The sequence below is a fragment of the Eubalaena glacialis genome, chromosome X, assembly GCF_028564815.1.
Source record: "Eubalaena glacialis isolate mEubGla1 chromosome X, mEubGla1.1.hap2.+ XY, whole genome shotgun sequence".
Classification (NCBI taxonomy): Eukaryota; Metazoa; Chordata; class Mammalia; order Artiodactyla; family Balaenidae; genus Eubalaena; species Eubalaena glacialis.
In genome coordinates this window covers 101,638,036-101,663,169 of record NC_083736.1, presented here as the reverse complement: position 1 = coordinate 101,663,169, position 25,134 = coordinate 101,638,036, and the positions used below count along the sequence as shown (strand labels likewise).

The window sequence follows — 25,134 nt, the reverse complement described above, 5'->3', positions numbered from 1 at the left end:
TACCTCATCCATCCAAGCATTCTTTGAGAAATTTTTAAAATGAATACTAATGACTATCTAATTATATACCTAAACAAAATCTTTCAACTTGTGACTAAGTATACTACCTGCCCTATTTACCTGTAAGATCTATGCTGACTACAGATATATTTCTAATTTGTTTTGTTCCCAAGCCAGCCCCTTCTCCCAATTACCCACCGCCGCAAGTTCCAGAGCACAATTAACATCTGTGAACCAGTGAGGTGTTGGTTAGGACTTTATGTTTTGCTTTTAAACGTCTTCACGGGGCTAGGAGGGGAAGTTGAGGAACAAAAGAGGATATATAGATTCAATCGGGCTGCAATATTTGTTGATAAGGAATGGAAAGAGTATTGCTCTTTTACCATAATCTTGGAAAACTTCTGGTGCGTGCTCAGATTGAGCCACTGCAGTGTGGCCATTTCCCCGACTGATTTGTACAGACTTTAGAGGGGCGATCTCAGGTGTGGAGCTCTGAGCACCTGCTTGCTCACACTCTGGCAGTTCAGAACCCAGCGTATTTGAGGCCGGTGGCTCAGGTTCCACGTAACTCAGCTCAAGTGTCACTAACACTATGTGCAGCGCCCGTCATCGAGCTGCGCTTTGAGACTTGGACACTTACTTCGGACTTTCTTCTTTCTCCCCCCTCCCCTCCCACTAGTTTCCCTTTCCCTCCTCTGACCCGGGGCGTGCCCACCTCTTCCCTTTGCTCCCACTCTCCGCTTTCTTCTTCTTTCCTTCTCCTTCCTTCCTACTGGGCTTCGCGTCTTTCATCCTCTGAGAGCCGCGGGGCGGGAGGCTGAGGCTCGGCTCGGAGGAGGAGGCGCGAGGCCGGCGGGACAGGCGCGAGGTGCCGAGCCGCGAAAGCGCGGGGCGCGCGCCGGGGCGGGGGCGCGCGAGGGCTGGCCGCGTGGCCGGGCGTCCGGGTCAGGTAGCGGCGCGCGCGCGCGTGGCCCGCGAGCCCCAGGCGCGCCCCCGGCGTCCGGGGCCGCAGCGTGCTCGCCCCCGCCGCCAGCTCGCCTCACTTATGGGTCGGAAGCGCTGCGTGGGGGAGAGTGTTCCAAGATGGCGGCGGGTTGCTGCGGGGTGAAGAAGCAGAAACTGTCCAGTTCGCCCCCCTCTGGCTCGGGTGGCGGTGGTGGCGCCTCCTCCTCCTCCCACTGCAGCGGAGAGAGCCAGTGCCGAGCCGGGGAGCTGGGACTAGGAGGCGCCGGTACGCGGCTCAACGGGCTAGGAGGTCTAGCCGGAGGAGGTAGCGGCAGCGGCTGTACCCTCTCTCCCCCTCAGGGCTGCGGCGGCGGCGGCGGGGGAATCTCCCTGTCGCCCCCTCCGAGCTGCGGAGTGGGCACCCTACTTTCTCCCCCGGCCGCCGCCACCTCACCCTCGCCCTCCTTGTCGTCCGCCGCCTCGTCCTCATCGCCCGGCTCCCGGAAGATGGTGGTGTCAGCGGAGATGTGCTGCTTTTGCTTCGATGTGCTCTACTGTCACCTGTACGGATACCAGCAGCCCCGGACCCCCCGGTTCACCAACGAGCCCTAGTGAGTACCGTGCCCACCGCCGCCCTCTCCCTTGCGCTCGGGATGGGGCTCAGAGTTGAGGTAAAGTACGAGTCAGCCTCCCCGCCGGCCGCTGCCCCTGCCCCTCTCGCTGCCCCGGGTCCCCGGAGCCGCTCGCTCTGAGTAAGGGCACCCCGCGCTTTCTGCCCTCAGAGACAAGCGCCTCACACTTGGAGCGGGGTGCTGCCGCGAGAGATGGCGCGCTGGTTCCCAGAGGTGTTCACTTTCTCTTTGAGGTAACTTCGAGGAGTTTTGACCCTCTCCTCTCCTTCGCCACCCTGCGTCTCATTCGCCCGGGTTTGGGAGGTCTGGTTCCCTCACGATGTTGACTTCTCCTGGCTTGGGTTTCCTTGACCCCCTGTGAAAGCCCCGCCGGTATTCCCGCCCCGCGTACCTTGCACATGGAGAGTTACTCTTCCATTGCAGCGTGAAAAATAGCACCTATCCAACTTCTGTTCTGCTGGTGATGGAACTTAGCTCCGGAGCCAATGAAGTTTACCCATCTTTTTCTTTCGGGTTTCCTTGTGTCCTGGGGAGGGAGGAGGTTTCCTTCAAAGCACATTTTCCCTTAGTACCTATTTTTATCCGAACATACCCATTAAACTGTGTTTCTAGTGAAGCGCACCGCCGGCTCTCTCACATTTAAAGAGTGAGACTTTTTTTTTTTTTCATTTCACCGTCTGGGTAATAGCTCATTCAAAGAGAGCTGTCCCCATAGAGCCACTGTCAGTTTGTACATTAAGCGTACATTCGCTTTTGTGTCGATTTCACTTTTAAGAAACCCATGTTAGGCTCGACAGTTCGAGAAATAGTTGAACAGTAAGTGTAGGAATTTTTACGGTTTCCTTCGGTTTTGTCCTTTTAGTTATTTTACCCTTCAAGTGTGTGGTTGAAATTATTTAAAATAACACTGTTACAGCTAAAAGCCAGGTTAATTCTGGTCCCTGTCCGCTTGGATGTGTGGGAGATGGGGCATATGTTGTTTTTTTAATGTGTAAACTGAGTGTAAACTGACTTTTTGAGTTAAACGGTAGACAGAATGTAAAGCCCAAGGAAGGGCAGAATGACAAAGAGGGTGATTGTTTTTATTATGAGTACCTAGCATCAACAGGAAAAATAATAGAGAAAAAATTCAGTGAAACTTATACTGAAAAGCATCAACCCTTTTTCTAGCTAAGACAAGTGCCCCTTGTCCCCATATCATAAATACCTGAATTGATGTTCTTTTTAAACTGCTTCTTTTCATTTTGTGAGATTAGGGGATTAGACTGCGACTGGATACGTATAAACACTTCTGCCTAGACTAAAAATATTCAATTAATATGTAAAGTGGAAATTACAATAAAGTGTCCTGGAAATTATAAATTTGCTTCGTTTGTTTTCTTTGGCTTTGATGCTTGAAATGTATTTAATTTTGTATTTTTGCCACTCTTCTGTGGTCTGTGCTTTTTCTTTCAGACTTGGTTCCTCTTTGGGCATTGGTTCATAAGAAATGCATGAAAGAGCATAGAGACTGATACTTTGTCAAATAAATTAAATATCTTGATAAATTTCATAGTTTTAATTCTAGAAGCTTAAATCCTAAACCCACACCTGTACTTAGCCAATTTAGTTTTTGGTTAAGAAGTAGAATTCGTTTTGAAAAAGACTGCCATGTTAAAAAAAATCTATGAAATATTTATTAGGTTGAGTCACTTATTTGTGACTTTTCTGCCTTCTCTTGGATGTCTATGATGTATTAAAGCCAGTCCGGGGATGATACATAGGTTGGCTCAGCAAAGTCATGGGACTGCAAAAATTCACTCCTGTTTAGTTATATGAGTTTGGCAAAGGCTGTTTTACTATTCACGCTCCATTGCTCCAAAGCATATGCGAACACACTTTCAGGAGGTGCTATTTTCACACATTTTAAAGTGAGTTTGGGTTAACTGAATGACTGTAACAAGAATTTTAAAAGGAAAGTGAGCTTGACCAGCTCATACAGAAAATGCTTTTGAAAATGTCATTTAACAGTGGCTACTTTGCACACGTATTTAGGTATTGATTCTCCTCCAATAGTCCACCCACTGGATTTCTTTTTCATGGAATTAAACAGAAAAAATAAGACACCCTTTTGACCACTGTGGATATGTTGAAATGATGGTGGAAGAATAATAACTATTATTTAGCAGGCCTTGGCTGTGTCATGTATTCTACCAAACAACGAATTTAGAAGAGCCGCTGAGCATGACCAAGGGGAGAAGGAAAGTTCACTTAAGTGGAAAGAGGACTGCATCTTATTTTCATTTATCTTAAAGTCATTTTTGAGGTGGATGGTGGAAAAATTCAGGAAAGTTTCTTAAAAGCAGTGTTTGATTATGGGAGTGAAATAACTATAATCACTTGACAGTGCCTTAGTAACCAGAACCCATTTTCTTTCTGTTTTACATATTTAATAGCATTGTGTACTTATTAGTGTGGCTTGGTGCTGGGGGCCATAAGACAGAAATAGGCACATTGCTTTTCTTTTTTTCGTCAGAGTTATTAGGATCGTGGTGTCATGAGCAGTGCTGTTTCAGGTCCTGTCTCTCTGTCCACCAGAAGACGTGCTTTCGACAGTGGCACATTCTCCTGTGGGAAAGCACACCGTTTTCATCCCTTCCCAGGACCTTTCTGTCAAAATGTCTGTCACTGGTGAAATCTGCCTTTTATAGGCTTAGAAGTTCTAGCTTCATCAGTGACCCTTCCACTCTGGAAGGTTATTAGAGATTTCCAGTGATCTATCTGTTTCAGGTTTGGCGGGGAGGATGTCACTATAGGAAAAGGCTGTGTGGATACAAATTCTTCACTGTTGCTGCTGTTTCTTGGAGTACCTACTTCATTGCGAAGAGGTAGCAGTAGCTGGGACTTGGGAGGACAGTGGAAATCTGTTTATTGGAAGGCAGGTAACATTTGTGTTCAAAGTGAGGAATGAATTACTGAATCCTTGGTCTCAGTTGCACAGCCACATTTGCCCACAGAACTAAGATTCAAGACATGATTAAAAAAATGACTTTAGGTGCATTTTACTGTTCAAAGTCAGAGCTCTTAGATTTATATTGAATAGATGGGAACACAGCCACGTTATAGGAAACCATTTGCTACCATAAAGGGATCCACTATGCCAGGTGTCGAGCCAGTTAGACTCCAGAACCGTCGCTCTCAACCTTGGCTGCACATTCGAATCACTGAAGAATTATTAAAAATATGGGTGCCAGGGTCCCAACCCCAGAGATTCTGATTTAATTGGTCTTGGATGGGGCCTGGGCATCAGGATTATTAAAAGCTCTCCAGGTGATTTTAACATGCAGCTGAGGAGGAGAACCAGTGGTTGTATTCGACTAGGCCGTTCTCCTGAGATTCTGATTAATTTGGTCTGGGGTGGTTCCTGGGTACTCGGATTTTATGAGCACCCTAGGTGATTTTTGGTAAACAGCCAGTTTGGGAAACACTTGCAGTGTGGTCTGCAGAAGACATCACCTGGGGACTTGTTTGAAATGTAGGTTCACAGACCCCCACCTCAGACCTGCTGAATTTGAATCTGCAGTTTAACAAGCTCCCCAGGTGATTCTTATGCACATTAAAGTTTGGGGAGGAGTGGTTCTCGAACTTTAGGGTACATCATAAGCTCCTGTAGTGCTTGTTAAAACACAAGTTGCTGGGCCCCATTCCCAGAGTTTCTGATTCAGTCGGTCTGGGGTGGAGCCGTGAATTTGCATTTCTAACAAGCTCCCTGGTGATGCTGCTGCTACAGTTCCCAGGACCACAAGTTGAGACCCACTGGGTTAGAGAGTGGTGAAGACCTGAATAAAGTAGTTGAGCAACTGTAAGGGAAGGGCAGTTTTCACTGTCAGTTACCAGTATAAAACTTCCTGCTTCCGTGTTAGTATATTTTATCGTGGTCTTTCTAACTTAGCACCAGGGAGATTGAAGGCTGCCAAGATCATCATAAGAGTCTGAGGTTCTTGGGATGGTTTCAGTCCGAGGTGGGGTTGGCAGGGAGGAAACCCTCACCTGGAAACCTGCGGTACGATTTTCGGTCTTTTTTCAGAAATTGTTAAATGTGGGGGGCACATTTTAGGAATTAAAAGCAGCTCAAGTATATGTTTAAGTGAGTTGTATTGATTTTAGTAAGTAAAGTCCCCCTCTGTTCCCATAAAAAATGCTTTGATGATTAGTTCGCTTAAATAACATGTTGTGATGAGATTTTGAAAGCTTTTACTTATACTTACGCTTGCTGGATTGCATTTTAAGAATTTCCCTCATTAACAAAGAAATATAAAAGGATCCTGCTAAGGGACTGGGATTGTTCAGTCTTTATATCTTTAATGCTGTGTTGCATGTCACATCCCATGAACTTTTAATTTTAATCTTCTTACCACCTTTGAAGTTAATGCAGTACTACATTCTGTATAGACCATAGCACATAAAATATGTTTTACTATTAAACATCAATAAGTGTGGTTTTTCCATTGCAGTGAACGAAATGTATTTTTTAAAAATCCACTCCTGGACATGCAGATTTTGAGAGACTCTGATCAGGTGTTTGAACAATTACCTTTTTCTTGTCGCAGTAGTCAAATTACTGTTTCTCTGTGTGCTTGGGAGGAATTGGGTTGCTCTAGGGAGGTGAGAGGTAGGCACTTTGTTTCACCAGAACAGTAACAATCCTATCGCATGTTAGTAAAAAAGATGATTTGATAATGCAGCTCAGGTCAAAGTGATATTAAATCAGCATTTTAAACGCAAACTATTATATTTCTAGTATGTCCTTTTTGGATGAAGACTGACCAGAATGGCCAGAAGGTGTATGTGTTTCTTGCGGATGATGCTACTAAGCCATTACAGATTTCCTTATCCATGCTAGCGTAATGGTCATAATGTATAGTTCTTCTTTTTTTAAAAAAATTGTCTGAAAAATTGTTGAGCATTTTTGGATGTGTTATATGGGTTGTTTTTCAACAGTGTTGATTTCCATTGGAAGGCAATCCGGTGTCCTGTCTTACTGATAGGAAAAAAAAGCAGGCATGCCCCCAGTTGTCATTTATGCTGTAAAAACCATCAGTGACTGAAATGGTAGGATGTAGAAATATAAATTACAAAATTATTTTTATATCCATGCATAAAGGTGTACGTAGGGCAAGGTATATTTAGTTACAAAGGAAAACTCGTTGCTTATTTTACCTTCTCCCCCATGTGGCCAAAGGGAGTGATAATCTAGCTCATGATTTTTCTTGCTTAGGTATTGTGTTTGTGCTGTGTTCAGGTCCCAGTTAGTGGGTAGCAACCAAGAAGGAACCTCTGCTGGGATCTCTCAGTCCAGTGGGAAGAAGGACCACTACTGAGAAAGAGAAAAATGCTCTGTTAGCCCATGCATAAGTTGCTTTTTTCTAGTATGTGTTTCTCAGAAACATACTAACATTCACATTGTTGTCTTTAAAAGACTGTACACTTTTTGAAATTGTATTTGCGTTAAAACGCTATACTCTATTATGGCAATTTATTATAATTTTGAAGTCAGTTGTGCTTCCCATTAACAGACCATCTTTTTGAGAATGTATATGTGTGAAACACTAAAACTTGTGCAATGAGATTAGTCAAAGTTCCCTATTTCAATAGGCGTTTTTCTGTTCTCTCCATGTCACACATGCTTGCCTGTTTTAAAGCAGCACAATGACCAGGGCTTTTGCATTTAAATTTTCTTAAATAGTCTTTTTTTCCCCCAACTTGTGTAATAATGTCTCTTTTTGATACTGTTCTGAATCAATTAAGCTAAGTGAGTGAGGACCAGCAGTAAAACCCAGGGGCTGCCAAGAATGGACCTTCAGTGTGTAAGCTGTCTTTCCACAATCAGTAATTGGGCAGTCGCTCACAGGACACTGGAAACAGTGTGGGAAGCCAGTGGTTGTGTAGGTGGGAAGAGTAGATTCCCAACAGTAAACTTATTTAGAGTTGAGCTTCTGTAGTTAGTGTTGCTAAGAGCAAAAATGAGCCACAAGCTTATGTAGTAGAAAGAAAAGCGCCCAGAGGAAAAAGTATGGGGCAATAATATAGCTGGTTGGGCGGGGCGTATTTTATGTTTGGTCCAACTATAAGTGGCATCTTTTCTATCAAGTGTGGGTGTATTTTCTACAGCTTTTAATGTATCATACTTTCAAACTTGCTCAACCTTAAAAATGTTAGTGTTGAGTAGCTGAGTGGAAATTATATGTCACTGGGGAAAAAACCCGTTTTTTGTTTTTTTTTTAGCATATACATTATGCTGAGTTCCGTGGATGGAAACTAGAGAAATAGAAGAAATAGTTCTATCCTCACAGAACTCACAGTCTTGTTCAAGATATGATACAGATATCAAAGTTTCTTAAAATGCTTACAGAGCAATGTATACATGATTACAGGTGAATTAGATACATGAAAAATGTTGTACCTAAGCATGGTAATGACGTGGGGTAAAGGAGTGGTCAGGAAGAAGGCTTTTGGGAGAAGACAACTTTTCAGCCAAGGTTTTAAATGGCAGAAGTACAGAGACTATTGGTAAGAGTCGGTATGACCAGTAGATCTGGAAGTCTTACTTGGTTGTTCTCAAACCAGTTGCTGTCACCGCCACACCCCTTGCCACAGCACTTGGGGATTCCCAGCAGCTGTCTTCAGTCAGCAACTTGCACACTCAGCATTCGCCATACCAATCCCCTTGCTCTGGTCTCTAAGATCATAAAACTTCAAGGAAATGGAAAGTAGCCTTTTGTCTTGGGAACCCTCTGGGAATGCTGGATAAGAAATATTGGATCTGATTATAGTTTCCCATGTTAGGAAGGGAACAGAATTTGCAGACGAGTCTTCTAGAATGTAGGATGAATTGGAAGGAGAAGAGTCTCAACGTAGGGGAGCCCAGCGAGGCTTAAGGTGATGAGGGCAGGAAGAAAACGGGCGTTGCAAAAGTAGGGAATGCGCCCCAGGGACAGAGTTTGTGAATAAAGGAATGTTGAAAAATCAAGAAGTGGAAGAAGTTGTCAGTGTATGCAGAGACTTGCACTCTAGGACCAAGTTTTGTGTAGGAGTGGAAAGATTGCAGCTCACCTGTTTTTTGGTTTCCATCATTGCCTCTTCTTTTCTTGGCTCTGTGCCTAGCTATTCTTGTGCTCAGGAAAAGTTTGTTCAACAGCTCTTTTGGAATGGCGATGAAATTTGATCCCAAGTGTAAGAACCTACCCCGCCCACCTTTCACCTATTCCCAACTGTTATCTAATTTGAGAGAAAGGAGGAGAAGACATGTTGGTTTGATCGAATTTGGATCACGTATAAAGATAGCTGAGAGAGCTCTTGGATGAGGATCTGAAATCAGGTGATTGCATGTGAGTAAAGAGGCATTGCAGAAAAAAAAAATCTACGAAATTCCCATTGCTGGGGCAAGTGAGGCTTTGAACATAATTCAGAGTTTGTAAGTCTGAGAAACCAGGAGGATGGTGGTGTCAGTTAAAAACATGGTGGGGGAGGGGATGGGATGAAACAAATAGTTGGTTACATGAAATCAGATTTCTTAATATGTCTATTTCAAGTGTTGGCAGTTAGCAAATGTTATTTGTTTTTTAATTAACAGAACCACAGAGCAGCAAAGAGCTATTGTGATGATTTGGTTTGGTTGGTCTCTTGGGATCTCTCCAACCTCCCTGTCTCCCCAGTTGTGACTTTGAACTACCGAAATGGGTAGAGATCAGTGATAGTTTTAAGCTTTGTCTTGCTAGTAAAAATACCTGACAGAATGTTGGGTTTCCCTAATGTAGGTTTATACATATTCTCAGTCTTCAGGCTTATCAATTTGAAAGCACTCAGTGACTCTTATATTTCCTTATGTGTTTATCACAGCACAGTTGTCAACAAAATAGAGCCTTGTGGAGGACCATCTCAGGAACTTGTATTGGGTTGGCCAAAAACTTCGTTCAAGGGTTTTCCATATGATCTTACAGAAAAAACCCGAACGAACTTTTTGGCCAACCAATAGTTTCAGGCCTTGGATTAAAGGAAATTTGTGAAGGACTGCAAGTACTGTTTGGTACTAGATTCTAGGTCCTATGTCCTCAAGCTTAGAAAATAAAGAATCAAGCTGGATCTGTTTTGCAGCTTTGCTCAACAATGAAAGAGAGATGTTATCAGTGGACAGGATTAGCCATATTGCTTTGTGATCTTTGCAATCTTCAGTGGATAGGCAAATGTGAAAAGTTCTGCTTGAGTCCAGGCCTGCTAATATTAGTTTTTAAAATAAGGTCTGTGATAGTCTTGATGATTCTTGCCTTTCCCCTGTTTCATTTTACAGATAATCCACACTGTGACCCAAAGCCACATGCAATGCTGGGAGAGCACAGTTGACTGTATTATGCAATATCCTGCCAGAAGATGCTGACCAGCTCTCTAGTAATGGAAAGTAGTGAGATTGACTTAACTGCCTATGTAGCTCGCCTTGCCATTCCATATGCTTTCTGTAAGCATATGACACACAATTCTAGTAACATATCTTATAGTGAGATCTTGGATTGCTGCAAGGTGGTGACACCAGATTCTCTGCTTTGCTTCAGGCACTGGTGGATCTTTGAGTCATTCTCATAGTATGGGATCTATGAAAAATCGGTTTTGGTGCTGTCAGCCTAACGGCCACAGCACTGTGTCTGCCGCAAAGAAATGCCCATGTGCTAGTCACGTTGGTGTGTTTCTTCTCTGTGACAGTAGTATTGCTTATGTAGCCTAAAGACCACATGGTTAGGTATAGGTGGTTTGGGTGCAAGTAAGTTACATCTCTGGTACAACTTGGACCTCAGTACAAACCTCATTGTAGTAAGACAAATACCCTCTGTATCCTGATTTTGAACAACAGTGAGGTAAGTGTTTAGATGCTGGGTGCTCTTTTCACTTTTTTTTTTTAAGGTGGTATGTGGAAGACAGTGTTGGTGATTTATTCACTAAAGAAGAATCTCATGAAGTCTTCTGGCCTTTTTTCTATGTTAGAGTATTGCTTTCCATGCATTTCATGAAGTTCCCCATGATTAAAACAAACAGAAACTCCCATGCTTTGTTTGCATTAGAAACAAAAAACTTGCCAGTAGGTTGGCCAGGTACTTGATTTTGTGGAATAGCTCTTTGATGGTAGAAGTAGGGGGCTAGGCAGTCAGTGGTTGAAAATGTTTGTTCATTTCCTGGATCCATCTACCCCACACCCTTGTCAATTTTAAAAAACCCCACAAGAACAAATGGGAATGATACTGCTTCTATTTCTCTGACACTAATGAGGTGATAGGTGGTTTGCAGTGTATTTTGCTCTACGAAGTCCTCTAACCATTGCCCTGTTTGGCAAGTTGTTTTGCAGAAATCCACCCTTCCACACAGAAAGCATGGCTCTGTGGAGACAGAGAGTCACACAGGGCTGGAGGCAGGAGTAGGGGGCACGTGGGAATCAGGGAAGGAGAGAAATGAGATTGTTGTCAAGTGAGGTGATACCTGGATTCAGGGCAGATAAAGAGACCAAGTGTGGAGTCTGGAGCGGGACTGCTGCAAGAGGCGTATTTTACATGATACAAACCTAGGTGTCCCTCCTTTAGGACCAAGAGTCGTGGCACTCTGGTTAAAAAGAAATGATTCCTATCAGCAACAGATGCACAGCATGAAGTTTAATAACATAAGAGGACTTGCGTACGGGTCCCCCGAGCGCTTCCTAGAGACCACGTTGAAAACCATTCACATCGTGTCCTCAGAATGAGGCCTCTGGGTAAGTTTGGGAGCCGTGGGACAAGTAGCTTAAGTATAGTCCAAATGGATAAATGTAGCCACTCTCTGGTCATTATCTTTTTTTTCTTGATTTATCCTTGAACATAGTTATAAATCCTCAGGTATTCAGATGTATCTTATTTTTAGGCCTGTGTATTTAGGTATTAATAGCCTCTCCTTAGATGTATGACGTTTCTTTTACATAGCTTGCTGCTCATAGTTATTCTCCATCACAAAGATTATGGAACAGATACTATGAAAGGAGAGACCCAGGTGTAATGTCTGATTGCAGAATGCAGTCATAGGAAGGCATCCTACTGAGTATACTCGGCTCTTCTGTACCTTATCTCCAGTGTCTCTTAACAGGACCCACTATGGTCGATTTAATTTGCAAATTACACTCTTAGAGGTAACTGGAGTGTCAGCTATTTTTGGTTAATGAATTTCTCTTCAATCATATAGATGTATACTGATTTTAGCAAGTTTATTTTTATTGTGGTAAAAAACACATAACATGCGATCGAACCTGTTAACACATTTTGTAAGCGTACAGTACTGTTAACTATAAGCACCATGTTTAGCTTACTTTTTAAAGGTACGTAATAGTGGCTCTACCTCAAGCAAGTAAGTTTTCATAGGAATGTTGAGAATCTTTTAAAAATCTTACCAACCCACATTAGAGATGCATGAAGCCTATTCCCACTTCGTCCCAGCTTACCCTTCCCCCTCTTACAAGAGAGCCTAATTTAGGCTTTGAGGTATTATTTTTCCAAACTTACTGAAAATTATGAATAAACTAGATTAAAGGCATTAGAGGCAGAAACAACCATTTTTAAAAAACATTTCAAACTAGTAGCATTTCAGTTAGTATTTGACCTGGCATTTATCATTTGCTTTGTTAGTAGACTTAATACCAACTACCTGTATTTGAACAGAGCTTGATTTTCTAGCTTTCCTTTTAGGTCGTTATCTCATCCTCTGTTCTTTAGGGCTTTCTAACGAATTTGCTAATAATAATATAAGGAAACATCTTTGACAGGTCAGAGCTTGGCCCTTGTTCACCCACTTTTAAAGGTGGAAGGAGGGACCAAAGCATTAAAGGAGAACATTAGTTTTGACAGTTAATCCTGATATTTCTGGAAAAATGTGTTTTCTAGAGAGATGGAAAATTGGAAGACATCTTGCCTCATGGGATATTATAAGTAAGGCCTTTCAGTCCATATGTGTGTGTATAAACTGGTTAAGCACTTTTTGAAATTGCTTCTTATAGTGTACACATTTGTTTCTAATGGAGAGCTCACATCTAAATGTGGTAGTGGCATCTGTGAAATAATAGATATGGTAAAGTCATGGGTCTTGAAAGTTGTTTATTTGCCCTGTTGTCTACACAACCAGTATGAGGTTCTTTATCATTAGCAGAGGTGCAGACACTTTTAAGTAATAGCACTGAATTGTAATGCATTAATTTGAATTTTGGAGCAGTTTCTAACTTCTTCCATTTAGAGATGCCTCTGCACTTCTAAAGGAGAAAATAGAAATTCCACCATGATTATCCCTTTGCTTATAGGCATTTAAAAATGAATATTTGTTCAAGCTTCAGGATTTATTTGCCAGCATTATCTTAAGACAGTGTGTTTTACCTCAAAACCTATCTCTTATTCTAAGCTAGTACTGCTCTTCATATTATGGTTAATTCTGATATTTCAGTTCAACAAGTGATATAACTGTTGTGGGCAGAACACTGTGGTGGGCTCCTTTTTGGGTGCGGGTGAGTGATCTATAAAATAGACATAAGCCATGCTTCCTGCATTTAAAAAAGCTTGCAGTCATATTGAGGAGACAAGATTCAGGAAACAAGTAATGAGGTCACATATGACTTAATGGCCAAGTGAGTGATGGAGACAATGAGGTCTGTAGGAGTTTGGACAAAGACTAATGTGGGCTGGGGTTATATAGGAGGGCTTCGTGGACCAAGTAGGATTCGGCTGGGTAGGCCTTTTTCATAGATAGATCAAGCATTCTAGACAGGGAAACAACTTAAAGATACAGAGGTCAGAATGAGCATTAGACAGTGGTCAATGGGCGCCACAAAGGTAGTTTGAAGTGGGGGAGATCCTAGCAAGAAAGGGGATCCATCACGAGACTGTTGCTGTAATTCAGGCATTGGGAAATGAAGGTCTGCCAGTTGACAATTTTTAACTGTTAATGGCTTGTGAATTGCCTCTGTCTTGGTAAAGTTTCCCTTTTGTCCAGTTAATTATGCCTCAGCAGGTTCTTTAATATCATGAATGTCATGAAGCCTGGACAAGAGACTGGGAAATAACACAAGTAGGAGTCTGCTGTGTAGACAAAGTACTTTCATTCATCAATAGACATTCAACGTAAGTCAGTTAGATTAACATTGGTTTTATCACCCTTTGCCTGAGTGCCTTCTATGTTCGGTGTTCTTTTTTTTTCTTCTAAACTTCAGTATCTCAAACATAAAGCTGGGAAAATTGAATACCTGCAAAGATTATGTAATTGAAAAAATAAACCACCCTAATTATTATAGAATTAAATGGCTTTAAGCCACTTTTTTCCTCCATAAATTAATGAAGAAATTTTACTTGGATGTTGCAAATGTAACCCACATAAGGTAGGTACTGGGAATTATAATAATTACAGGAGAATTGTGTACTAATTTTTGAATGATGTTATTTATTAAATTAGCTTTAGATTAGTCTAGTGAGTGTATTCCTTATGGTTCTTTTTTTTTTAATTTTTTTTTTTTTTTGGCTGCGTCGGGTCTTCGTTGCTGCGTGTGGGCTTTCTCTAGTTGTGGTGAGTGGGGGCTACTCTTCGCTGTGGTGTGCGGGCTTCTCATTGCAGAGCATGGGCTCTAGGCACACGGGCTTCAGTAGTTGTGGCACACGGGCTCAGTAGTTGTGGCTCACGGGCTCTAGGGCACAGGCTCAGTAGTTGTGGCGCACAGGTTTAGTTGCTCCACAGCATGTGGGATCTTCCCAGACCAGGACTCGAACCCGTGTCCCCTGCATTAGCAGGTGGATTCTTAACCACTGCGCCACCAGGGAAGCCCCTCCTTATGGTTCTTAACATACCCTATTCGAGAGCTACAACTCTTAAGACACAAACTATATAAGCAAAATCTTTAAAGGTTTTATAGTATTATTTAGAAACAAAACTCTAAAATAGTTTCCTGAATTACAATAGAACAGCATATTTTTATTTTTTGTTGAACAATTGCTCTTTGAAGACAAAAGAGCAAAATTCTCAGTCTTTTGTTGATAATTTGTCTTTAATTTTATTAAGATATAAGTTTAGAATCCCCAAATTCTTCTTCAGTGATCACTGTAAAATTTTATTTTAGTAACTCACTTTTTTTGTTCTCTAGAATATGTTTCAGAATATAAGGAAATTATTTCGCAACTATGAGACTGATCTCTGACAGGTTCTAGCCACATAAGCATGAACGTTGTGCCAGCATACTCAGGAAGTAAAAAACAACACTAGCACAATGCTTATGAACAGTGTTCTCTATGTAGTCAGGTTATGTTTATAAGTAGATCAGCTCTCCCTGATGTCATAGCCTTGAATTATGAATAATCTGTAACTTGAATTATTTGTTACTACAGTGAGGTGAAGATACACCAGATGTTAAAAGAAAATAGGGGTAGTGAAATATTTTTGAATCAACTTTTTTGGAGAAGAGATGGATTTTGGCCTATATAGGTGATCATAGACCCCTGCCATACAGTAGGGTAGGAGGCCAAATGGAATCCAGTGGTTCTTAGGACAGACCACACAAAGGACCCTGATCACTCTCAGTATGCTTAAAATCTTTATTAACAAAGGTGCATGCCCACGCCAGGGGAAGGAGAGGTAATTTTGTTTATACAGGGTTGAACCACTTAGATGCCAATTTCATTTTTCACAGGCTTGAAACAATAGTCATGTTAAATGGGCAGTGGCCTCCATAGTGTAGAGCACAATCGAGGAAAAAAAAGTCAGTGGTTTTCCATTTTGGCTGTGGCAAGAGAACAAGCAAATCCCGTTTTAAAGTGAAAAAATGGGTGTAGGTCCAAAGGGTCCTGGCTCCTGTCTCCAATGGGCTGTTCTTAGAACCTTTGCTGTGTTTATTTCAGTTCAACCTAGAGAAATTCAGGTCAATTTTTACAGAAGAGGAGTGTTTTAGCCTTGAAGCTTTCTTTCACTTTCATGAAGAGTTATAATTATTTGCCATCCCATGATAACCATTCACTAACTCTTTATTAACTTAAATAACTTGCACGAGCCCAGCAGGGCCACTGGTGCTTTCCTGTTTTCAGAATTGTTGCTATATTTATTTGAATACTTTTGTCTCCCAATCTCCCCCACCCCAAAATTGAAGCACAAATCCAGGAGGATCCTTCTCTTCCCCTTCCTCAACATAATTTTTCTATGGAGCTTCATCATTTTTGAAAGCAGTCGTCTTGAATATTTGAAGGCTTGGTAGCAACTGCATAATATATAGAATTTTGACCACTTAAATCCTAGCAGTGTTTAACCACTTTGCATTATCTAGAAAGCTATTTACTGGTCCTGCTAGTTTTCCAATTTGGGGAGGTGGTGGAGTGATGGTGGTAGAGAGGTTGTGAATTTATGACTTCCAAGTTTTTTCAAACAGTGGATTTGAATATCTAAAGGAGTACATAAACACTGTTTAACTGGACTGATTTTGAATTCAGGGCAGTGCTAGATTTCAAAGATTTCTAGGTTTTCCAGGCAGTTTAAAAGCAGAGAATAAGTGAGATGTTCCATTGTGCTCCTTCCTGTGCTTTACCTGAAAGTGGGTATCTTTATCTCTATGTGTATAACTGACATCATAAGATCTTTGTGGATTTATTTGATATTGTTTGTTATTTGGGGACTGACCTGGCTACATGTAGCTGTACGCAGGAGGGTAAGAACATGTGTTTATTGTTCTCAAGGAGGTATGGCACAGGCTTTAATCACCTGCTTATCTTTTACCTATGATTCCATTCTTATAGAAGATTGGAATGCTTGGAAGGCTATTTGGTACTATTTACTTATTTTTTTCTACTGTTTTGTTTTAAACTCTAGGTTCCCATATGTTTAGATAAATGCTTCTTTCTTTCCTAGTACTTCTGCAGTCAGGAGTTTTTAATCTATTGCCTAAGAATGCATTTTGAGGGGGGGGGGGTCAGCAAACACACTGAATATCCTACATTTGGTGAACCAAAGGAATACCTTTGTTTGTTTTTATGGAAATTCTTGATGTGTCTGTTCTCCCATTAATATAATTTAGATGAAGAGAAGCAGATTTGAAGAAGCCTGACCCAAGGGATTATGAGTTATCCTGAAAGCACAAATAATATTTTAGCATGTAATTTCCCTCATAAAATGTTTTATGGCAGACTTGTTTATGTCATAGATCTGAGTCAAAGCTGAATTCAACACATTAGTCTCTAACTTATCCAAAATTAATATCTTCTGGCTAAGAACCAACACTGCTTTATGACTCTTAAAGCATTTCCTTATATTAATCATCAGCAGTAGAAATTTGCTTTATTTGGGGGCCATTTATTTTCAAAAACAATTTTTTTTATCACTTCCTGAGTTATTGCGTAGTTTACAATGCAAAGAAAACATCCAGTGCAGGGTTGGATGATAGGATAGACTTACTAACTTAGCAACTCATTCACACATATTGGCCTTAAAGTACATAAGATTCAAATTATTTATATTAATGTCAGCAAAATGAAAAATTATTTAATCAAGGACTGTAATGCTTGCTCATAAATTCCAGATTCTAAGTCCATGAATTCTAAAGATACATAGTAGTGAAAACTTATCATGTTATATACCTTTATCATATGTTCATGCTGGTTTTTAAAAATATGTATAGACTAGAATAGTGAAACTATGAATGAATGATAGCATCATAAATAGCACTGAGACTACTATCGTTGATTTTTATGAGTGAATTCCTCTATATTGAAGATTTGGTCAATTTAAATTGTTTTTCTCAGAGAAGAGCTTAATGACTTTGTAATCACTTTTACTGTGTTTTAAACATTGAGTCAGTGATACTCAACAGTTTTTTTTCCAGCAACATGCCTCTCTGCCCTGCAGCATGACCCCCAAACCCAGAGTCTCATGTACAAATTCTGGATGCTAATTTGAGGGGCAGGGAAGTCATATGGAAAGCTTTATGTGTTGGTTCTCATTCTCTGCGCCACCGCCCCCGCACCCCCGCGACATATACAATACACACAAGGGTATGAGCAGGTCGTTTTTCATATCGAACCTGCAACTAAACTCATTCAGGACCCCCAGAACTCTCCAAATGAAGAACCACTTATAATATGTTTGATATCTCCTAATTTAGTATTAGGATAATGCTATCATTGTTGTCAGACTCTTTCATAACTTGTAATTTGGTTTGGCAACATGATAATGAATAGTCAATTGTACGTGATGAAATAGTAAATGTTCTATTAAAATGAGTTTTTAAAGTGTTTATGATTCTTTATAAAAGTCAAGATTTAGAGCTTGTAATCACTGTCTTCCTCATTTCATCTAAGAAATACATTGAGACCTTTTCTTAGTAACCTTTCATCTGTTATGACTCTAGGCATTGAATTAGATGCTATGCCTTCAGTCCCACCATGACTTGGATAAGTCATAGTCTCTCATGTTCTGTTATGTAAAATTAAAATATGTGAATCTTTAAAAAGAAGCAATATTTTAAAAATACTTAAATGTAGCCAAATGTTTATAACAGTAAATGCATTTTTTTCATGTCTGTTATCAAAAAACATATATTTCCTTGTAGTCGGCACAGGTAAAATGGAATGTAAATATAGGTTGATCATATTTTCCCTCTTCAAATTTTATAGATGTTCACGAATACTTTAACCTAGAAATTTATGTGTAGATATCACCAGGGATCCCACCTGTTTTGCTGGGCAGTTTTAAGAGCTGAAGGTTACAGTCTTTTTGGAAGACACCAGTTCCAGAAAGGTTTTCAAACTCGAAGGGATTTCGGAATATTGGAGTAAGGACCTCAGAAAATCTACTCATCTAAAAAAGCAACATGAAAACTGGCAAAAATTTTCAAAATCAACTTTCTTTGGAATTCTGGAAATTAACCAAAGGCTTCTAACAACCTTAGGAGCATTTATTTATTCATTAAAAACAGCCTATTTTCAGTAAGAACAGTGAATATTGTGTTTTAACTTGTCCTAATCCTACCTCCCTTTCCCCAGTTCCATAAGGAAACCAGCAACCTTGCAAACACAGTAGCTATGAAAACCAGTAGCCACTGGAAGGGTCAAGTTCCCCAAATATCCCTGTCCCCATAGAACTGTAACTGTTTGACCTGTTTGGCAGCTCCATGAAAAGGCCCCATTCACAAGACTTGTCTTAACTTGATGTGACTCATCCTTGCTTAGTGGAAAAGTATTATCCTCAGGACATTTGTTTAAAACAGTTAGGGGCAATTGTTTAACATTGCGTCTGCCTGAGGTAGTGATACCAGGAGGGGCAAAGAAGGGGCTGGTCAAAAAACTCAAAAGAAGGATCTGGAGCTGAAATAGGGAGATTTAAAAAACTCCAGTATATTCCTGGGTATCTACAAGGCCATACACATGTGCAGGGCTGGGTGCATGCCCAGGAAAGATCTGAGGAGGCCCTGTTTGCTCACCTCTGGCTGACCTTGAAAATCTGCAGAAATAGGAAATGAAGACTAAGGCAGAGTTGTAAACTGCCAGAGCATTGAAGGCATGTCCCAACATACACGGGATCCCTTGGCAAGGGGTGAAAGATCTATTGGTTCAAGACATTTTAGAAAAATCTCTGTCCAATCATTAGCTGACCTCTAAGCTAACTGAGCAGAGACTTCCAGTGGCCACATATGGCAGGGAATACAGACTTTACAGAATTCTTCCAGGGACGTCCCCAAACAAACAAATAGCAACAACAACAACAAACCTTATATTCAAAGGAAATCATGCCTGAACATTTAAAGGAAAGTTTTGAATGTCTTGCCAAATAAAGAATATCAATAGATAGAAATTATTTTTAAAAGAACCAAATGGAAAATCTGGAGTTGAAAATTTTAATAACTGAAATAAAAAATTTACTAAAGTGGTTCAACAGCAGATACGAGCTGGCAGAATTAAGAATCAGCAAACTTGATGATAGATTGAGATTATACTGTCTGAGGAACAAAAAGAAAAAAAGGGTAAAGAAAAATGAGCAGATCCCTGAGGCCTGTGGGACACCATCAAATATACCAACATACATATAACAGGAGTCCCAGAATGAGAAGTGGGGGATCAGAAAGAGTATTTGAAGGAACAATGGCTGAAAACTCCCCAAATTAATGAAAGCATTAATCTACAACATCCAAGAAGCTCAACAAACTCAAAGTAAGATAAACTTAAAGTAGGATAAATTCAGAAGGATCCACACCTGGATGCATGATAGTTAAATTGTTGAAAGACAAAAACTAAGAGAATCTTAGAAGCAGCAAGAGGTAAGGAACATATCACAGACAAGGGAGTCTCAATAAGATTAATAGCTGACATAAATCACAGCAAGATCCTTTTTGACCCAGCTCCTAGAGAAATGGAAATAAAAACAAAAATAAACAAATGGGACCTAATGAAACTTAAAAGCTTTTGCACAGCAAAGGAAACCATAAACAAGACCAAAAGACAACCCTCAGAATGGGAGAAAATATTTACAAATGAAGCAACTGACAGGATTAATCTCCAAAATTTACAAGCAGCTCATGCAGCTCAATAACAAAAAAACAAACAACCCAATCCAAAAATGGGCAGAAGACCTAAATAGACATTTCTCCAAAGAAGATATACAGATTGCCAACAAACACATGAAAGAATGCTCAACATCATTAATCATTAGAGAAATGCAAATCAAAACTACAATGAGATATCATCTCACACCGGTCAGAATGGCCATCATCAAAAAATCTACAAACAATAAATGCTGGAGAGGGTGTGGAGAAAAGGAAACCCTCTTGCACTGTTGGTGGGAATGTAAATTGATACAGCCACTATGGAGAACAGTATGGAGGTTCCTTAAAACACTAAAAATAGAACTACCATACGACCCAGCAATCCCAGTACTGGGCATATACCCTGAGAAAACCATAATTCAAAAAGAGTCATGTACCAAAATGTTCATTGCAGCTCTATTTACAATAGCCAGGACATGGAAGCAACCTAAATGTCCATCATCGGATGAATGGATAAAGAAGATGTGGCACATATATACAATGGAATATTACTCAGCCATAAAAAGAAACGAAATTGAGTTATTTGTAGTGAGGTGGATGGACCTAGAGACTGCCATACAGAGTGAAGTAAGTCAGAAAGAGAAAAACAAATACAGTATGCTAACACATATATATGGAATCTAAGGGGAAAAAAAAAAAAGGTCATGAAGAACCTAGTGGCAAGACGGGAATAAAGACACAGACCTACTAGAGAATGGACTTGAGGATGTGGGGAGGGGGAAGGGTAAGAGGTGATGAAGTGAGAGAGTGGCATGGACACATATACACTACCAAATGTAAAATAGATAGCCAGTGGGAGGCAACCGCATAGCACAGGGAGATCAGCTCTGTGCTTTGTGACCACCTAGAGGGGTGGGATAGGGAGGGTGGGAGGGAGGGAGATGCAAGAGGGAAGAGATATGGGAACATATGTATATGTATAACTGATTCACTTTGTTATAAAGCAGAAACTAACACACCATTGTAAAGCAATTATACTCCAATAAAGATGTTAAAAAAAAGATTAATAGCTGATTTATCATCAGAAACCATGGTGGCCAAAAGGGCAGCGGGATGAGGTATTTAAGTGCTGAAAGAAATGGATTGTCAACCAAGAATCTTATATCTAGCAAAACTATCCAACATAAATGAGGGAAAAATTAGCATACTCCCAGATAAATAGAAACTGAGAATTTGTTGCTACAGATCTGCTCTTCAAGAAATACTAAAAGCAGTCCTTCAGGCTGAAATGAAAGGACACTAGATAGTAAGTTGAATGCACACAAAGAAATAAAGAGCACTAGTAAACATAACTACATAGATAAAAGGCTGCGTAAAGGTATCTTTGTAACTCTTCTCCTATTTGATTTAAGAGAGCTGCATAAAGCAGAAATTCTAAAACTGTTGATGGGTTTATCACGTATAAAGAGGTAATCTGAATGACAATAATAGCTTAATGGAGAGGGGGAGGGACAGAGATTTTGTATACTATTGACATTGGCTGGTATTAACCTGAACTAGATTTTTTAAAGTTAAGATGTTAAAACAGTTCCCAGGGCAGCCATTAAGAAAATGACTCAAACTGGAGGTAAGAATTTGGTAGTTAGTTTTAGAAATCTCAGTGCTTTGACATGCAGGTTAGATTCTGGGAGTGAGATTACAGATTATTTTCAAAGTTAAGTTTTATTTGACAATTTCTTTTATATGCTGTAAACAAGTACATTATCTATGTAGAATATTTTGGGTTCTTTGTAAGACCTTAATAAAATACTAAAAAAAACTTCATAATCATCATTCTCAGAACGTTCCCATGAACTAGGAGTTTGTTCTTATTCCAGTTTCTAAGATGAGAAAACTACACCAGAGTGTTTAAGCTTTGCCTATTTCTTCTTAGTATGATTTCTAACATTGTGAGAATTATAATACTCAAGCATTGGTTTTATAACATATCCCTCCTCTCTCCTAAAAGTGCTTAATGGCATATATTTATTTTTGATATTAAAATTAATATGTTTAATAATTTTATGACACCCCTCAAGGAACTGAAGACAATTAAAAAATCTCTCTCTAAGCTTGCTTGCCTCTCTTCGAGAACTAATTCCCAGAGGCCTTCAATCTGATGTGCAGTATCTGTCAAAAAACATGTATATCTATTGCCCAGAAAGTTGGTTTTAGCTCAGGTGGAGTCTCTTTAGAGACTTGAGAAAAATTACTTTTTTTCTGAAATAAGTACGGCACATCAATAAAAAAGTTGAATCATTTTAATAGAAATGTCTGAGTTTTAGAAGTGAATTATCTGTCAATGTGCAGATTCAATGTATCCTTGAAAAAGTTAATTCAAATAAATATTTCTTAAGAATTTTGTATGTCCAAGGCACTGTGGGAGATTCAAAGATAAGTAAAATGTGGTTCCTGCCCTCATCAAGGCTTACTATTAAGGACAAGTATGAAGGATTGTAACATGATGAAAAAAAGTTGCCTTTTATATTAATGCTTGCTTTAAAAATAAAAATAAGAATTATAATAGAGTTTTAGTATAACCTAACCTTTTGGAACTTAACATAACCTAACTCACCTAATGAACTACAGAGTAGACTTAACAAAGTTCCAGATAATAAAACCCGTTATAACTTATAATATCGGTGATTTGTTCCTATGGGGAGAAAATCAGCTCTAATTTTGACTTGCTTTCAGTTCTGTTTATTTGAGGAAGAGGTAATGTGGCAGACAAAATGATGAAAGGCTCTGAGCAGTTTTGAATGGATCTTGACCCGGCTGCAAGTAACATGAAACAAGCACTGCACTGCTTCTGGGCACTGGCTGTCAGGATCAGGGATGTCCAGCAGGCAAAACAGGATTCCTTGTAAGTAGGAAGCTATTGAATGGGTGCTCTCGGAAAGGACTACCATCTTCTTCTCTCTCCCCTTAGGGATCTTAGTCTCCTTATTTAGCAATTGTTTATCAAGTTTAAAGAGCGAGTAGCTTAGCAATTTCATAGTAATGTTTCAGCTTAGAAGCAAGCTGTACATGGTTGAGGAAGGGAGAAAGGATACGGTTCTAGTATACAGATCAAGAAGGTGCTGCTTCCACCTCCATGAAGTCAGAGCAACATTCTCAAGGATGTTATGATAGCATAATTTCTTTCTATGACAGACTTGTAAAAGTCTTTTTATTTGCCCTCACAACAAACCCACTGTGCTATTTTAAGCAAATTAGTTAGTTTTACATTAAATGATATTTTTAGTTATTTAATTTTTAAATTATGAAATGTTAATTAAATGAACTGTCTTCAAAGACGACTGACCTAGATATTAGTTACTGTGGGAATAATGAGATAGATAAGGCTTCCCTGCCCTTAAGAAGTTTATACTCTAGTAAGAGAGCTAAGTTATGCACTGAGATAACTGTACTACAAATAAGTCTTACCTTATAGAGGGACAAATAAACCCTATAGAAGTTAGGGAGTGAGGAGCCTGGATGGGAGATTTTAGCTAAGATGACTGAAAAGTCATCTTGTTCATTGACATACAGATGTTAAAATAAAAATGAAATTTATAAATCACCCATATTTCCATGAAAAATCTTGCCTTCACTGGAATAAGCCTGCATCTTTTTGAGCATTGGTGTCAACAGTTGCTGACCTGGGAATGCTAATGAGAAGCTAATTTTTTAAGAATCATTCCCGGGGCAGAATCAGTGGTAAAGAATCCATCTTGGTGTGGGGTTTTTTTTAAATTAATTTATTTATTTTTGGCTGTGTTGGGTCTTCGTTTCTGTGTGAGGGCTTTCTCTAGTTGCGGCGAGCGGGGGCCACTCTTCATCGCGGTGCGCGGGCCTCTCACTATCGCGGCCTCTCTTGCTGCGGAGCACAGGCTCCAGACGCGCAGGCTCAGTAGTTGTGCCTCACGGGCCCAGTTGCTCTGCGGCATGTGGGATCTTCCCAGACCAGGGCTCGAACCCGTGTCCCCTGCATTGGCAGGCAGATTCTCAACCGCTGCGCCACCAGGGAAGCCCTAGGTGTGGGGTTTTAAGAGTAAGTCAAAAGGAAGGGCCAAGATAAAAGGTCAAATTAATTCAAGAAAATCTGTGTCCCAAGATATGTCAGACATTGTGCCAGGAACGGCTAATGCTGCGGTCCCTTGCCCTGGAGGAGCTAGCTCACAGTCTAGCAGGAGGATGCACGCAGTGCTGGGTCAGTGGAAGAACCTATCCCTAAATCCCATCCCATAACCCCTGGTCCTTTTAAACTAGGTGAAGGGGAATACATCAGATGCAAGGGATACTTTAAAACCTTCTGGCAGGAAAACTGTGTCCCTGGAATAAACTTTTTGAAGAGGTAGTATGTGTACATGGTGTGAAATTCAAACATTCCAAGAGGACAATAAGATGTACGTCTCCTTCCCACCCCTGTCTCTCAGCTACCCAGTTCCCCTCCCCCGCTGCCACCCAGTTTCTTGTGTACCTTTATAGAGATAGTCTATGCATATACTAGCATTTGTGTACACATGCATACCCTTTTTTTTTTTTGCACAAAGAGTAGCATACTATACATACTATTCTACACCTTTTTTGCAGTTAAGAGTCAATCTTGGAGATACTTCTACATCAGCACACTGAGAAATGCCTGGTTCTTCTATTTTTTTCTTTTAGCTTTTTATTTTGAAATAATTATAGACTCAACGGGATGTTACAAAAGTAGTACAGAGAGATCCCATGTACCCATCACCCAGCTTCTCCCACAGGTGATATCGTCCTTTACTATAGTGTATTATCAACACGAAGAAACTGATCGCCACAATATAATTAAGTAGACTCCAGTGCCTGTTTGTGTTTAATGCCTGCAAGGTATCCTGGTGTATGGATGTACCATAGTTTATTTAATTAGTCCTTTATCTATGAACATTTAGATTGTAGCATTCCTGGCAGAGAGAAAGACAGGAGACAATAATTATCCATGTATTCAGGGCCACTGCTAGCACCTACGTT

General features: G+C 40.3%; 1 protein-coding gene and 1 long non-coding RNA gene across 3 annotated transcripts in view; one reads left to right on the top strand and one right to left on the bottom strand.

Moving 5' to 3' along the window:
- Window positions 1-767, bottom strand: part of LOC133082697 (uncharacterized) — a 29,033-nt gene extending 28,266 nt beyond the window's left edge. The window contains exon 1 of the long non-coding RNA XR_009698977.1: window positions 716-767. This is a non-coding gene — a long non-coding RNA (uncharacterized LOC133082697). The remainder of the gene's footprint in view (window positions 1-715) is intronic.
- A 292-nt stretch (window positions 768-1,059) lies between these two features.
- Window positions 1,060-25,134, top strand: part of AMMECR1 (AMMECR nuclear protein 1) — a 108,063-nt gene continuing 83,988 nt past the window's right edge. For both annotated transcript variants that reach the window (XR_009698942.1, XM_061178899.1), the window contains exon 1: window positions 1,060-1,556. Coding sequence is in view for 1 of the 2 variants with exons in the window: in XM_061178899.1 (XP_061034882.1) it covers window positions 1,084-1,556 (473 nt within the window). In the remaining variant the exon portion in view is untranslated. The remainder of the gene's footprint in view (window positions 1,557-25,134) is intronic.